Source organism: Natator depressus, chromosome 19 (assembly GCF_965152275.1).
Source record: "Natator depressus isolate rNatDep1 chromosome 19, rNatDep2.hap1, whole genome shotgun sequence".
In the NCBI taxonomy this organism is placed as follows: Eukaryota; Metazoa; Chordata; order Testudines; family Cheloniidae; genus Natator; species Natator depressus.
In genome coordinates this window covers 8,016,285-8,031,894 of record NC_134252.1, presented here as the reverse complement: position 1 = coordinate 8,031,894, position 15,610 = coordinate 8,016,285, and the positions used below count along the sequence as shown (strand labels likewise).

General features: G+C 54.4%; 1 protein-coding gene across 3 annotated transcripts; it reads right to left on the bottom strand.

The window, feature by feature from the left end:
* Positions 1 to 22: 22 nt before the first annotated feature.
* On the bottom strand, positions 23 to 14,987 carry LYPLA2 (lysophospholipase 2). 3 transcript variants are annotated; one of them, XM_074934598.1, is made up of 10 exons: positions 11,503 to 11,571; positions 9,318 to 9,424; positions 7,874 to 7,905; positions 6,853 to 6,918; positions 4,965 to 5,012; positions 4,639 to 4,709; positions 4,223 to 4,296; positions 3,794 to 3,895; positions 3,328 to 3,504; positions 23 to 2,622 (listed from the first exon to the last, which is right to left on the bottom strand). In XM_074934598.1, exons 1-10 carry the CDS (start codon positions 11,552 to 11,554, stop codon positions 2,572 to 2,574), a joined length of 780 nt encoding a protein of 259 aa, XP_074790699.1. In that variant the 5' UTR covers positions 11,555 to 11,571; the 3' UTR covers positions 23 to 2,571. The 3 variants fall into 3 exon arrangements, with proteins under 3 accessions (XP_074790699.1, XP_074790702.1, XP_074790701.1); XM_074934601.1 differs by lacking the exon at positions 11,503 to 11,571 and adding an exon at positions 9,721 to 9,746; XM_074934600.1 differs by lacking the exon at positions 11,503 to 11,571 and adding an exon at positions 14,871 to 14,987 and having other exon boundaries at positions 24 to 2,622.
* Positions 14,988 to 15,610: the final 623 nt, after the last annotated feature.

Sequence of the window (15,610 nt, the reverse complement as noted above, 5' to 3'; positions counted from 1 at the left end):
TGAGAAGAACTAGTCCTTTCCCCCCCCCCCCCCGCAAGCAGCAAAATAAGTAAATCCTTTAAAAAAATGGGTCCAATGTGATTGAGAGTCTCTAGAGGGTTATTGCTTGGTGCAGCGCTGGCAGACTGGGCAAGTCTAGAACACAAGGCTGCGTCAATGGACCTTTGTCTAGCCCCCTTTTCTCCTGCCTCTGTGAAGCTGCACCCCAGCCAAGGGCACCATCCATCACCTGCTCTTTCCCTGGGGGGGTCCCCATCTAGGCCAGGACTGAGTCAGTCGCTGCCTTCCACTGCAGTGCCCTGCTCTTGCTAGGTCTGCAGAGAGACCCCAGCAGCCGCTGGGAACAGCCAGCCCTGCCCCCACCCTGTGAGCTCCCAGCAGGCCCTAGGGCTCCAGTGGTGGGAGGCAGTTGATGCCCCACCTAGCTCATCCAACCCCTCAACACACTGGCATCCCCAGTGCAGTTCTAGCCCTGAGCAGGCAGGGGGCTGAGCCCCAGTCCACACTGCCTTGCTGGCTAAGTCTGTGCCAAGGGGGGGGCTGTCTCAGCAGATGGAGACAGCGACGGCAGGAGGAATAAGGAATTCAGCCCTTAGCCAAAGAGGTTTCTTTAAAAGACATTTGCAGCTTGATTTTCCAGCCCCACTTATGCTCCAGCAGGCTGAGCCCACCGGAGGGAGAAGGCCTATGCTGTTCAACAGCAACCACCCTCTGCCTCTTCAGGGAGAGGCTAGCCCTCAGCTGGAAGGGCATGGGTAGGGTGACCAGATGTCCCAATTTTGGGGGCTTTTTCTTATATAGGCTCCTAGTTGCCCTCTACCCCCATCCCGATTTTTCACACTTGCCCTCTGGTCACTCTAGGGGTGGGGGAGAGAAGAGGAGGGATCCTCTGAGGGAGAGAGAACAGGTCCTCTCGGCCGTGGGGTGCTGCTCTGCCTGCCAAGGTAGATCAGCCAGCACCAGATGCCACATCCCCCTATCCCTGTGCCAGCACTAGGGGCTCCGCTAAACAGGGCAGGAAGGACCCAGCCTTCCATGAAGAGGGCCAAACCCCATGTGGCGAAGGCAGGCTCAGGTGACTCTTCATGCAGGCGATTCTGCTCTTAGGGACGCTCTCACATTCCCCGCAGGGACGCTCCCTGCCTCGGGCCAGCAGGGTAGTGCCTATGGGCAAGCGTGCAGAGCCCTCAGGGTGCTGTGGGCGTAGCAGCGACTGGCCCCAAGGGGTGATCTGGGACTGGCAGGCCCCTGGACAGTGGGAAAAGGTTCTCCAGCATTTGCTCTTAAAGAAGAGACAGAGAGACAGCTGAGCTGACATGGGCCATAGCAGATGCTGGTGAGAGGAGGAGGCTGGGAGCGAGTCTCCTTCCTGCATCTCTCCCAGCCTAGGACAAGAGCATCAGCTGGAGCTTTTCCTTCTGCCCTCCCACCCCACCTGACCCTGCTGTGAGAGGAAGGAGTAGCAGCAAGAGACCCTCCTGACTGGGCCAGCACCCAGGGCAGGTCTCAGGGGATATACACTAGGAAGCTGGCTGTAAACTGCAGCGATTTGTCTTTGCCTCCTCACCTGGCTTCTAACAGTGCGGCAATGAGAGGAGACGGACGCGCTCTGGGATGTCCCAGCACGCAGAACGGAGAAGATTGTAAAGAGCAACAGAAGGAGAAGGAAATCCCTCGATTATCTCTGTAACAGCTGTGCCCTGGCAGCGGAGACACAATCAGACACAGTGTGGAGCCCGTGGGCATGGCTGCCTTCCTGCTGGGGGGTGTGTGTGTAACAGAGCGCATGGCAGGAGGGGGTGTGGGCGGGGAGAACGTAGGGGGCTCCCTTCCAACTCACGTGTGCTGCCCACTCCCTGAGCTGTGCTGCTGGGAGAGGGAGCAGAGTTTAAGGTACAGTCCCAGTGTAGCGCTCTCTGGACCAACGGCCCCAGAGCTGGGCCCCCCGGAGTTTCGGGTTCCAGAGGCTGATTTGTTTTAAAACCCTCTGAATCATCCCACCATGGAGACCAAAGGGCTGTGCACCTGCCGAGAGGCCATGACCCCCCCGAGCCGCTCCCCAGCCATGGTGGGCCACAGAGCGGGTTATCGGGCCTTTCTAGGTAGCTTTGCAAAGCTCTCGAGCCCAAGCTCAGGGGATCATGGGCCAGCAGCTCCCCCCCCAGATCCCAGTCATCTCCTCCTGCTTTCCAGGGGGAGGGACTCCCTGCTAATAGTGTAACAGGAGAGAAAAGCCAGGAGACCATGGAAATCAGCCTGAGATAGTGCTGAGCCCACCTCCACAGCCAGGTCTGATACAGGGAAATCAAGGGGATCGAGAGATAAGGCCACACTGGACTTGGGACAGTCTCTACCTTAAACAGCTCCACTCTCAACTCGGGGAGCAACACCCCACCTGCCTGAGGGACCGTGGTGCAGAAGAGACAGGAGAGGGAAGGACTGAAGGGAGGGAAAACAACTGGAGTTGAGGTTGGTTGCCATGGCTTCTGTTTGCAGCAGACAGGATCAGCGGGAAAGATCAGAGGCGGTGACCTTGCGCCCTTTCCCTGCGACAGTCTCGAGTGGCTCCGCTTAGATCCGGGGCAGCAGCTTCTCAATGAATTCCTTCACCGCCATCATCTCCTGGACATAGACCATGAGAGCCTGTCACACGCGGGTGCTGCCCCGGCGCCCGCAGAGGAGCGTCCCTCAGGGGCAGGGCCTAGGGCTGGGAGGACATTGCAGGGGGTGCCTTGGGTCCAGCTTTCCAAGGAAAGACGCTGCCATTGCAGACAGTCCCCTGTGCTGAGTGCTCCCAGCGCATTGCTGGGCATAGGGCAGCGCAAGCCCCCCAGCATGAATGAGGGACCAACCCCCACCCGTGCTAGACGTAGGGGCTGGTGCTCCCCAGGTTCATTCAAATCTAGGCTTCTACACCCTTAGCTGGGAAGATCTCCCCCCTCCTGGGGCCAGGGAAGTTCGGGGCCCATAGCCACCCTCCCCATCTTCATGCCTCCTTGCAAAGGCCATTGCGCTCACCCTGTACTCCTGATCCAGAGCCCTGGCAGCTAAACTGCAGCCCCAGCCACCCTCTTCAAGACAAAGATGCAGCCTTCACATAGTACAGATCCCAGCCTGCAATGCACCACCATGAGCCAAGCAGCCCTTTGATTGGATCCCACCAGGGCACTGCATGCTGGGATCTGTAGTCCATCCAGTCCACATCGATAGGAAATGTAAGGGTGGGCACAACCCACTCCATGTTACGAGACTTGGGTGCGGCCTGCCACTCAGGTGCAATACCCAGATGCCCGGGACCCCAGCCCTCTGCGCCCGCAGCTGACTGACCTGAGGGCAGGAGCTGTGCATCATTCCGGGGTAGGTTTTGAATTGAACCTTGGTGGGGGTGACGACGGACTTCAGCTTCTCGGCGGTGAGGGCTCCGAAGCGGACAGGGATCATGGGGTCCATCTCCCCGTGACACTGCAGGATGGCGATATCCTTGTTCATGCCGTTGCACGCTGCCTGCAGCACAAAAGAGAGGGCTTGGTAGTGCCAGGATGCCTGGCTGGGGAGCGGATGCGTGATCGATGCAGTGTCCTGCCTACGGCCAACCTACGCCATCACCCCCAGTGCCACCGACTCCACTGGGGTGCTTGCTGTCCGCAGCCCCAGGCGGGGTTTGCTGAGTAAGAAGGTTCTGTGATGGGCAGCAGCAAAGCCTCCCCCCACCTCCCCCGATCTACTCACATCCCACATGGTGCCTGAGCAAGTAACCGATCCAGAGGCAGACAGACAGACAGATCGCCGGTACCTGAGGGAAGGCCTTGTGCAGCGGGAGCCAGCAGCTGAGCGCCACGATGCCAGCCAGCTGGTACTGGGAGGTGAGCGCCGTGTAGAGCGATAGGGCACCACCCTGGAACATACCAAGCACAGGACCATGCAGTAGAGACGCTGCCTGGGCTCGCAGCTCCAGGCGAGTCCAACCCAGAGAGGGGAGAGTCACCCCTTCCCAGTGCAAGTGACACCAGAGGGGAGAGAACTCACCTCCTCCCACGATATGCACCAACCGCCCCAGGAGGAGAAGGTCCCCCTGCTTGGTGAATGAAGCTGAGAAAGTCATGGAGTCTAACCCAGCCATCCTCCTGCACCAACACAGCCAGGGAGCTGCTGGGCTCCTGGGCACCTGGGAGACTGGGCTGGATCCAAGTCCCCAGCCCCAGCCTGTACCATCAGTGCTTACCTGCGAGAAGCCCCCGAGGATGATGCGGTTGGGTGGGATGCCATTCTTGATCTCATGCTCGATAACGGCTTTAACTGGAAGAAGCCAGAGAGAGGTGGATCAGCTCAGGATGGCCAGGGGGTCCTACAGTGTCACATGGAAGCTGGGATCTGCACAGGGCAGAATCAGGGCCAGGCTCTGGGTGTGTTCTCCACACATGGCAGAGGACAGAGGCACAGAAAGTCTGAGATGAGGGACAAGGGAAAGGACGGGAGGAGCAGAGGCAAAGGCAGAAGCGGGGATAGATCCTGCTACCCTCCAGGAGAACAAGAGGCCATGGTGAGTCGGGTGGAAAAGGGACGAAGACAGGGCTAGACAGAGGCTGGGGAAAGGCCATCAGCCCAAGTGGCTGCACCCCAACGCCTGACTCCTCTTACGGTTTTCAGATGCTTTCTTGATTCCAGCTTCGTCCTCAGGCGCGTCTGGACTCAGCCCCATCAGATCAAACCTGGGAGGGAACGCAAGTGAGATCAGCCCCCTCCTCACTCTCCCAGTGTCCATGGCACAGGGGAGTCTAATGGCCAGATACACCCAGCCCTCTCCACTTGGGGGGCTCCAGCTAGCTCCCTACCTACCTCTCCCTCTCCTCCACAGGTGCCTGGAGAGAGACCCCTGATTCCACCTGCCACTACCTCAGGCTGCCTCTGTAACATGAGCAACCCACATGCCCCCCCTCCGCCCGCCCACAGCCCCATGAACTGACCAGGAGGGCATGACCATCTTCATGTTGAGGGTTACAGGAATCCTGGGCCTGCAGAGAAAGAGAGATCAAAAGCAAGCAAAACAGCCCGGGTGGGAGCCTGTCCCAATTGGGGGCGGGGGGCTACAGCAGCTAAAGTGATCCTGGATCTACCGCCCGAGGGATCCAGCCCAGAGAGGGCACATTGGCCAACAAGCTTCCAGCCCTGCACCCAAGAGACTAATTGGTAACAAGGCAGCAGGAAGTGAATGAAGCAGTATGACACGCCCCCTCGTGGTACGTCCTGCCACCAGCTGGAGGCTCACCTGGGCGGAACAGGATTTAGCTACAGTCCCTAGAGCATCGCTAGCTCAGACAAACACTGCGCCTCCACCAGGGACCAGACAACCCTGCAGGGAACCGAAGCAGCATTTGCAAGGATCCCTCCCCCCTGCCCAATCCAGGTGGGCCTGGGGAACCACCCTGCCGGGGCTGAGCAACAATCTGTTTCCCTCCCGCCCCCTCCACACGCAGCATCCCCATATCTGGCTGGGATCCTCCCCTTGTTTACTGTATGTCCAATCCTCACTGCCTACCCCTTCCCCAGTTGCTAAGTCCCCAGGTGCCCTCAGGCTCCCGGCCCAGCTAACACCGGCCCGGTTACGTGCCCAGAGCAGGCAGTGTGGTGTGCAATGTTGCCTTGCAGCCCATCCAGGGACCCGACATTTGGGGACTGGCTCTACTCTTGCCTTTGGTTGTCTGCTGCTGAGTTGGGAAGGCGCTGACAGGGCAGCACCTGCTCCTGTCCCGTAAGGATGGGACGCCCTGGAGCGGAGCGTCGCCGCTCGCTGGGAGGCTGCTCCGGTGCTTCCCTGGGACAGGTGAGTGCACCTTTGTGTTGCTAACGAACCAGAAGCTGCTGAGGCATCAGTGCTCGGGCCGCGCAGAGCAAGTCGGGCACGACTGCTTTATACTGACCTGGCCTGCGCAGAGAAGGGGCCTGAGGCCGATGCTCCCTGCCTGCTCAATGCAGCCACAGGGAACAGCTAAGCCGCAGAACAGGGAGAAAATCAGACCCTGGGCAGCAGCATCTCACTCATGACCCAGCTGTGCCTGGAAGCCAACTATCTGCCTCTCGAACAGAGACTGGGGGACATTCCCTGGACTCTGGAGAGGAAGGCAGTCAGCTGCCTGCAGAGCTGGGGAGACCTTTTCCTTGGCTGTTTTAGAATCCCTTGTTCATCCTTCCAAAGTGCCCAGCTGAGGAGAGCTTGCCTTGCCCTCCAGTGGGCACCGGCCTTTCCAGAGTGACGCTGACTTGTCACATCGCAGGCACTAGTTAGCGTGTGCATACTTCACCCTCTGCCGGATTCACCATCGGGCTTACTCCAGGGACAGAGATCATGTTGCCCTCAAGTGGCTGCAGCCTACAGAGGATATGAGCCCTAATCCCAGCACAGCTGACACCAATTCTCCTTTAGCTCTATATGCATGAGGCTTAACTGGTGACCCCTGCCTGTGGCCACAGATCCATCACACAAGGTTTGGGTGCCATGTGTCCAACTCAGCAGCCCATCCTGCAGTCAGAAAGTTTCACCATCAATGTGATCTACAACGGGAAAGGTCCATAGCAGTGAGGGGAAGTGGGAAGAGACTATGGGGCAAAGGAACAACACTACAGCCCACCAGCTCTGCCCCCCTGACCAGAACAGGAGAACATCCACGGAGAACACCACGCATCCCAGCCAGCTCAGAGTGGGAGGGGAGAGCCCTGCCTGGGAGCAGCAAAGAGGGACAGGCTCCAAGGCTAATTTTCACTCAGGACAGTGACTACCCGGTGAGATATCCTCCCCCCACTAACTAGCAGACTGTTTCAGAATTTCCCCCAATCAGGGGCAGAGGTGATACTTACGCATGAGGGCAGATATATTTCACATATGGGAGTCGGATGGAGGATAGCGCCTCAGCCCAGCTGTGCCTAACAGGAGAAAGGAGACAGTTCAAGCCTTACATGCTACCAGCTGTGAGGCAAGGTACCACCCTGCATACTGACACCCTCACCCTATCACAGCCATGTCATCCCTATAGAGCCAAGGCTGGGTACCCTCTTGACCACCTCGGGAGGGGCAGATGCTCTGGAGCAGGGATCCCAACCCATTCTGCTCTACACACTGGCAGTAGCTCGTGAAGAGCCTGGCCACACCATCCATCTCCCTGCCTAAGCACCATGATGCATCAACCCCGGCAGCACAAAGCCTGGGGGAGCTTCCGAAATACCCGTGTCTCGTACAGCTGGGTAGAGAGACCTAGAGCAAACAGGTCACACAAAGCTTAACAGTTAGTAACGGAGGCGTCAATAACGGAGAGGTAGGAGTTCTGCAGAGAGAGGGGCTCCATGTATGCAGCAGCCTTCAGTTACCGTAAATCAGCCTCACACAATGAATGATAAAGCACCTGCCTAGTCATAGAATTTACTCCCGACCTCACCCAGGGTAATGTAAAAACCGATTATACTTTACTAGCCTTCAAAGAAAATCCTCCTGCCAGGAGAGCAGAATGTTGTGAGGCCACTGGAAATCACAAATATTAAAGCTGAAATCCAGACAGCTGTTGGCCAGAGATACCCACACTAGGGTCATGGGATCGTAACTTGCTGCACTCGCAGAAAAATCAAAGCACCAGTGAACTAGCTAGGCTCTTACTATCCCCTCTCCATCTGGGAAGGAGCAATGCCATGCCCCTGCCAGACAGGCAGCGAAGCAATTTCCATGTATTTAAATAACACAGATCCAACAGGCTTATCTGCCTGATCTCTGCTCTGTGCTGCTACCAAACAATGCACTTTTCAAATCCTCGTGAAAGCAGGCAGCACGGATTCTAGGCGTACCACTTTACAGCCAGACAACAAGGGCCACTGCCCCAGAAATACTCACCCTGTGTCTCCGAGCCCATGTAAAAAAATGACCTGTAAAATTAAGGAGAAAACAAAGGTATTAGCCAGCACAACAGCTGGTGAATTGGTGGTGAGGCAGGTCTGGGATTTAAAAAGCAGCCATGTGGGGCATTGTGTAGGGCCATTCAGTCACAAACAAAAGCAGATGCAACACTCCGAGCAGAAATTACCCAAGCTAATGACGTGTCCCTGTGCCTTAGAGAATCATAGAACTGGAAGGGATCTCGAGAGGTCATCTTGTCCAGTCCCCTGCACTCATGGCAGGACTAAGTATTATCTAGACCATCTGAGAGTGATGCACTGAACTGGGACAGGCACACAGATTTAGTGTTTTAGGATCTATTTATCACCACCTGACTCATGGGCACTGGCTATCTCGAGCTGTCTTCTTGGTTAAACAGCCTAGACCAGGGCTCTTGGACCTGTCATTAACGTGCCTACCCGATCATTCTGGAGAGCGCAGGTTTGAGGGCTGGGCTGGTGCTCCCCAACGATTTACTCTCCCCCTAAGGAAGTAGCAGAAATCTCATCACTTGTGATTTTTAAAATTAGACTAGACAGCCCTCTAGCAATGTGTGCTCTTGGGAGGTGACCCCGCTCGGGCCCCCAGAGATAGGCCTTTTCCAGCTACTTCTATGATTCTGCAGCAGGACCGAATCTAAACAGCTGACTTTGGGGAAACAAAAGGGTTCTTTTTAAAGGCGCTCATCAAGGATGAAGAGTTTGCCTTTGGAACTTTGCACGGAAGATTCTGAAAGCACAAATGGGAGTTAAGTGCCCAACTCCCATTGACTTTCCAGGAGTTGGGCACTTAACTGCACTCTGTGCCTCTGAAAACGTCCCCGACCCCACTCTTTATTCACTGTTAACTTTTAGATAGCAGTGGGCACCTTATAAATATCAGCAATCACTAATCCACTCTAAGAGGCTTGGACAGAGTTCCTCCTCCTCCAGTTTTATCCTTTTCCACTGAGCAAACATGAACCCAACCCCTCAACCCAGTTCCTAGTGACACCTGAAACTGACAAGGCTTTCTCGCTGGGGACTGGAGGGCTCATAGAGGATTTCTGTTCCAGGGCTGTCAAACTGGCAGCTTCCACTTCCAAGAAGGGAAATAAGGGTGTGCAGCAACACCAATTGGCCAGCACAACTCAGCGAAGCAGGGCTAGTTCCTGGTTCCCAGCGGCTACAGGAGAGCACACTGGTTTTGTGCAGGTCCTACACAAACAGCAGTGTGAGTATTTAATTTCAAGAGATGAAGACACTTTGAACCCAAGAGAGGCTGCCCCTCTGAGCGCATCACTATCTCAAGATGGGCCTGAGCTAGAGGACAGCATCCCCTTTGCATTTAACATCGACAGAGGGAAAGACAAAGACCAGTTAATTTCCTAATCAGCTGAGGCTACAGCAGAGACCATCCTTACCGCTGCAGTCTCCCGTTCTGCCCCTGAAACAGTCACTGCATCAGCAAGGAGGGGGACAGACATGTTGTTACCACACATACACTGAAAGGGACTCCAACAGCTGGCACCTGCAGGGCAGAGAGACAAAATCAAGTTGCAAATCCGAGCTCCAATGTGAAAGGCTGGCAGTCAGATGGGGTTGATACCGACAGATTAACATCCCAGCTCAAAGCCAGCTCAGCACGGTGGTGCCCGGAAGCTGCTGCCGTCTGACAGCTGTCCACTGAGGCCTGTGTGGAACAGGAGTTGAGGGGCTCAGTTCAGTTTGTAGTGGGCCATGGAACCAACATTCTCCTCCTCCCCTAAGGCTGCTCCCTTCTGGATGCGGGTGAGGCACATTGTGGGACACAGGAGAAGCTTGTACCTGCCTGGACTAACAGCGATCTGGTCTCCAGGGCTCTCAACTGGGCAGCTTTCACAAGAAATAAACACGCACAAAAAAGGAAGTGAACTTTGCAATCACCATCCCAACGAACCCTGCACACACATGGCCTCTCAGACACGAACGTCACGCATGCCGGTAACATATTGACTAACACACTGCAGCATCAGCAGATCGTTTACGAGTCCCCAAACTAAACCAACCCAGGGTTTAGACTGACCCGAGTGGACAGCCCAAAATGTATCGCCCCCGGGATGGTCAGAGAGGGTGACGTGGAGCAGAACTCCAGGCTTAGCTCAGGAAAGGCGAGAGAGAACTCATACCGAACTAGTTTCAAAGCTCCTGCCTCTTCATACAGAGGGGAACATGCAAGTGATAAATTGCAAAGCCAGGAAGCAGCAAACAGCACTTCTGAATTAAGCTTTTTTGGGGGGCAGGGGAGTGTTGGAAGTGAGGATAGGAAGCAGGTCCTGAGCTTCATCATCTCTATTCTCCCTTGAGGGCATCTCACCAATAGCTGCAACCTTAATAATCCCCGAATTCTGTGTCTGCCGATCGCTGCCTGTCAGCTCATGGCAAGGGTTTGTCTCTCCCTTCCTGCCCGGACTTGGGCTCTGCGCAGCACCCTCCAAAGGGCCTTGGGAGGCTCTGCGGGGAGGACGTTTCTGGGAGCATCATCCAATCATATTTCGTTGAGACAGAACAGATTCAGCTCAAGCCTGGCTGCTCAGGAGTCAGAAATCAGTGAATGTTTCCCGCTTATTGGCAGCTGATTGGGTGGTGAAAATTGACTCTTGCTTCTTTTCATTGAGCTGTAGCTCACGAAAGCTTATGCTCAAATTAATTGGTTAGTCTCTAACGTGCCACAAGTACTCCTTTTCTTTTTGCGAATACAGACTAACACGGCTGCTACTCTGAAACTTAAGGTCAAGGTTATTGATCTCACTGGTAACAGTGCAGGGATTGGAGGAGTCAAGGGCCAGTTCTAGCTCAGCATACCTCCCTGGCTGTCATGGGAGCCATGCTGAGGAGGAGGTACAACAGGAAAGGTCTCAAAGGTAAGCTCTGCCTGCTGCCCTCCGCTTTTCAAACAGACCAGTGACAAACGTTTTGCAATGCTAATAAACCATACAGCCCTTTGTTACCCGGCTATACCCACAGACCCAGCTGGCTAGAAAACAAGCAACATTCATCTGCTGGCATTACAGCTACATCACCTGCAAGATCTTCTTTGCATCTGTTAATATAATCACCATCACACCCACATCAAACAGCAGGCAAACGCTGCCTGCACATTTAACCTCACCAAGCAAGTTTACTGCTCGTGGAAGGTGCCAGCTATTAACAATCCTGGACATCGATATCGTATTCAGCCACAGAACAGGTGCAGCATGGGCACAGGGCGCTTCCCCACATTGTCCCACCAGCGTCTCTTAGCTATAGCCTGGAGGGAGCTCCATCTCCATGGCCCAGTAAAGTCCTTACCCTCTCTGCTGAAACTGCCCAGATGGGTGCCAGTCACATCCAACCGTTCCAGTGATTTTGATGATGTGGAAACCTGTCCAACGGGAACTAAACCCAGATCCACCAAACTCGTTTCACAGACCAATGAACAGTCATGTTTTCAGACTCTAATCACATATTAGAAGAACGAGCTCATCAGATCTAGCACCCAAATGCCACATAAGCAGCCGCAGAGATTGAACCCACATATTACTGCATTTCCCATGTTCAGAGAAACAAGCGGGGAGGAACAGCACTCACCAGAAAGGTAGGTGACAACAGTCCCAAAGAGCAGAGTCTCACTGTCCACCATAGCCTAATGGTCCCTGTCCTGAAAATAGTCACTAGTTGAGTACATTAAAGAATGTTAGGCTCTCAGATACTATGGAAATGGGGCCCTACAAGAACCTAAGATGGATGCATAGATCAGTTAAAATGTGCTCCCTATATTGGATAAGAACTGATCCCCCAACCTCCCCCCCCCCCACACACACACACTCTGCTCACGCAGGCTGTGAGGGGCTAACAGATGGTATGGCAGTTCAGAGAAGCACCCCGTATATTCAACCCTCTCTGAGCTGGGAACCTCCAGGGAGCACTCTCCTAAGATCTCCAATGCTCTATGATTTTAGTTGGGTCAGAAATACCATAAAAATAGCCCACTGCCCCAACATTTGAGCATTTATGCCTCCCAGTTAGTGCAGAGGCAGCCACAAAGATAAGAGGTTAAGGGGCACTCTATCAGGCCCCCAAATGTGTTTTATGCAAAACAATCAAAAGTAAATTAAAAAAAAAATGTAAAAAGAAACCTTTGCAAGATTTGGGAAATTTCAATTAATGTGGCTTTTTGCTTAAATTTAAGCGGCCCCTTGGAGTAGCCATCACTCAGTCATTGGCATATTATGCTCCTACATGAGACCTGAGAAAACCGGACTAGAAATGAACAGAGTTGAGGGGCCAGGCTCAACGGGTGCGCAGCTCAGCTTATGTTGCCAGTGAAATGCAAACAGCTGCCTGTGATGTGCGTGGGTAGCAGCAGAGGACATCAGAGAGTTTGCCCTGCCTGCAGCACCACATGGGCAGTCTGTAGGCTGGATTTTCGTGGAAATCAGGCTTTTCCGGCTTTCTGATCCTCACCAAAATTAGTAGGCTTATGCCCATTGATACCTAAAACATTCCCTGAAAAATTGGAATTGACCAAATATGGTTTTCAGAAGTTGTCACGTTAGATGCAGTCAGAGAAACGCCATTAAGTTGAGTGCAGGGTCTTTATTCACGCAACTACAGCGGTCTCAGTGTCACAAAAGACAAAAAGATAAGACAGTCAGAGCCTACAGTTTTAAAACCTACTAAGCCAAATTCATCCTTCATGTAACTCCATCAAAGTCAACATAATTATACCTGGGGAGAATTTGGCCCCATGATTTTTAACCTTACTTTCTCCTTAATAGAATTTGGCCAGGAAAGGTTCACTCTGAGTTTGTGGCAACAACTTGCATCAGTTCTTATTTTATCCAAAGCAATTCGGTCTTCCCTAATTAATCCAATCCTTTCTACTATACAATAACAATAACCATTAACACTCATGCCCATCTACAGATCCACTGAAAGTGCTCCCCTTAGCATAGTACAGGAATCCCAGCTCACAGAGCATGCTGTCTGAAGTGCCATATCAGAAATGCCACCAAAGATTTTACAAAGCAGCATGTTCTTCACAATGTACCCCACTCTGCAGCATCTTTCATAAGCTTGATACTTGGGAAAGCAAGTGATTAAGTCTAATAAATGGTTAGAGCCAGTCCCCCTACAAGCTTCCCTCAGGCAGCTCTGCCAATGCACCTGATGCATCTCCCATTCCAATCTTGGACCCCTTCAAAATACTCTCCCAGCACTCCTCTGTCACGACCTGCAACACCACCCTGCACCACTGCTTATCAATCAGTTCTCTTGCTTTTCACCCCGCCAATGCATCTCAGACCTCATCTAGACCAACCCCTGCAAATCCTCTCTTTGATCCCTCTTGAACACTCAGCAAATTGTGTGGTGGTTTTCGTGATGTACACAGCTGCAGACTAAGTACTAGGACAATGACCTTAGGCCACCAGAACAGAAAGCTTGGGCCAATAACCCATTGCACTGTGCAGGTCCCAGTATGGATATCCTGCCAGCACTGGCTTATCTTTGCTGCCATATCCCCTAGCTAAAACCCAGAAAAGTGCTTCACACATGGATAATCTATAACAGCCCCCCAACCCAATGGATCCCCAACACCTCCCTAGAGCCTCCTAGTGTATTTCTCTCCCATCCCTTTTCTGGTCTCTTATCCAATCAATACCAGACTCCTTTTTGCCTCTTTCCCCAAACTCCACTTAGGAAAGAAAAGGAGGACTTGTGGCACCTTAGAGACTAGCAAATTTATCTGAGCGAAAGCTTATGCTCAAATAAATTTGTTGGAGTACTTGTGGCACCTTAGAGACTTTTCCTTTTTGCGAATACAGACTAACACGGCTGCTACTCTGAAACTTAGGAAAGAGTCTTCTCCTCTGCCACGCCTACCCTCTGGAACAATTGTGTATCTGCTCTCAAAACACCATCGAGACACACCTCTCTCTCCTGCCTTGCTTCCTCATTGATTATTGGGTTATGAGGAACTCTCTTGTTTGACTGTCATTTATGGTGCTTGCTACCTTGTGCTGTGTTTTGAGTGCGTACAGTCGGCAGAACAGTACATTCCACACTAACTTCTCTGATTTGTCTCCTGCTATATCCTTGCACTGACCCAGCTCCCAGATTCCCTACATTATCCCAAGTACTACATGCTTACCAGGTCTTCTCTCCCTGGATATGGTCCCCATGCCATATCCCTACACTTCCCCTATCCTGAGCCACCATGTGCTTCCTTAGCCTGCAGGCAAACACAACTTTTCCTGTATCATCATATACAGTCACTTGCAACATCCCTCTACTGATCTCCAATAGCCCAACACCCTCGCACCTCACACACGGCGCAGCTCATTCACAGAGCAGCTCTAGGAGCTTCAATAGCACGTCCCACCACATGCGGCCCATGAAATTCTTGGGGCCATTTCCACCTGACCCCATAGCCCAAAACTCCCCTGGAGCCCCCCCATTACCATCTCCTGAGATGCGTCTGGGCCCCAGCCCCATCACCCTCCCATCTCAGGTGCGTGTCCCAACGACATCAAGGTCTTACCTCTGCCTCCCTCCCCCCCATAGACCATTCTCCCTCCACACATACTTTGGCCATTATCCCCCACCGCACTGACCCTTCCCCCCGTCTCTCCCCACTTCCCACAATAGCTCATTTCCCCTCCCCTGCCACCGACCCCTCCCCATATCCCCCCTCCCCTCAATAGCTCAGTTCCCCACCCCACTAACCCCTCCCCACGTCTCCCCCCCACTAACCCCTCCCCACGTCTCCCCCTCCCCTCAATAGCTCAGTTCCCCTCTCCGCGTCTCCCCCCTCCCCACTATAGCGCATTTCTCCTCCCCCACCGACCCCTCCCCGCGTCTCCCCCCTCCCTACAATAGCTCAGTTCCCCTCCCCACGTCTCCCCCCCCAATAGCTCAGTTCCCCTCCCCCCGTACTGGCCCCCCCCGCTCCGCACCTCTCTCTCGCTCGCTCTCTCCCCGGCTCCCAGACACACTCTCCTGCCTCTCCGACCGGAACTTCCGCCAGCCGACCGGTCGGGGCGCCCCGCGGTCAGCCCACCGGAAGTGACGACACCCATAGCACGGAAGCCGGGAGGGGGCGCCATCTTGGCCCGACCCGGCGTGGGGGGCGGGACCGGCGCTCAGAGGCCGCCCAGCAGGGGGGGTACGGACCCCTCCCGGGCGGAGCGGGATCAGGGCCCCGAGCCTGCCCTGGGTTTCACTCCATGCCCGGGGCGCCAGGCCTGGAAGGGGCCGGCGTCTTCTTCTCCCCCTCCCCCCGCCGACCCCCAGCACCCATGGCGGGTGGGGCAGCCCAGAGACCCACCCCCAGGGCAGGAGCCGCGGCCCTTTGGGCAGACACAGGAGGAGGAAACCGGGTGCCCAGAGCCCAAACCTTGGGCCTGCTGGTTTCACCCAGCAGAGCCGGTTTGTTTCTCCCCGCTCCCCACGCAACAGGCCGTTAGTCACCCTGCCCGGCGATGGGGAACATAAGCCCCGTTCGAGTCAAGCCGGTTCTCCTCGCCCCCAGGCGGATATCTGGGCAAAGGCCCAAAGTGATTTATCCACCATGGGCCCTACTAGGCCCCAGGGCCTGAGCTCTCCCCCGCAGTCAGCACCGTTACAGGGTTTGTGGGAAACCCACTTTCTACTACGGTCCCAGGGTGGTTTAGGTAATGGAGCTGAAAGTGCTGGC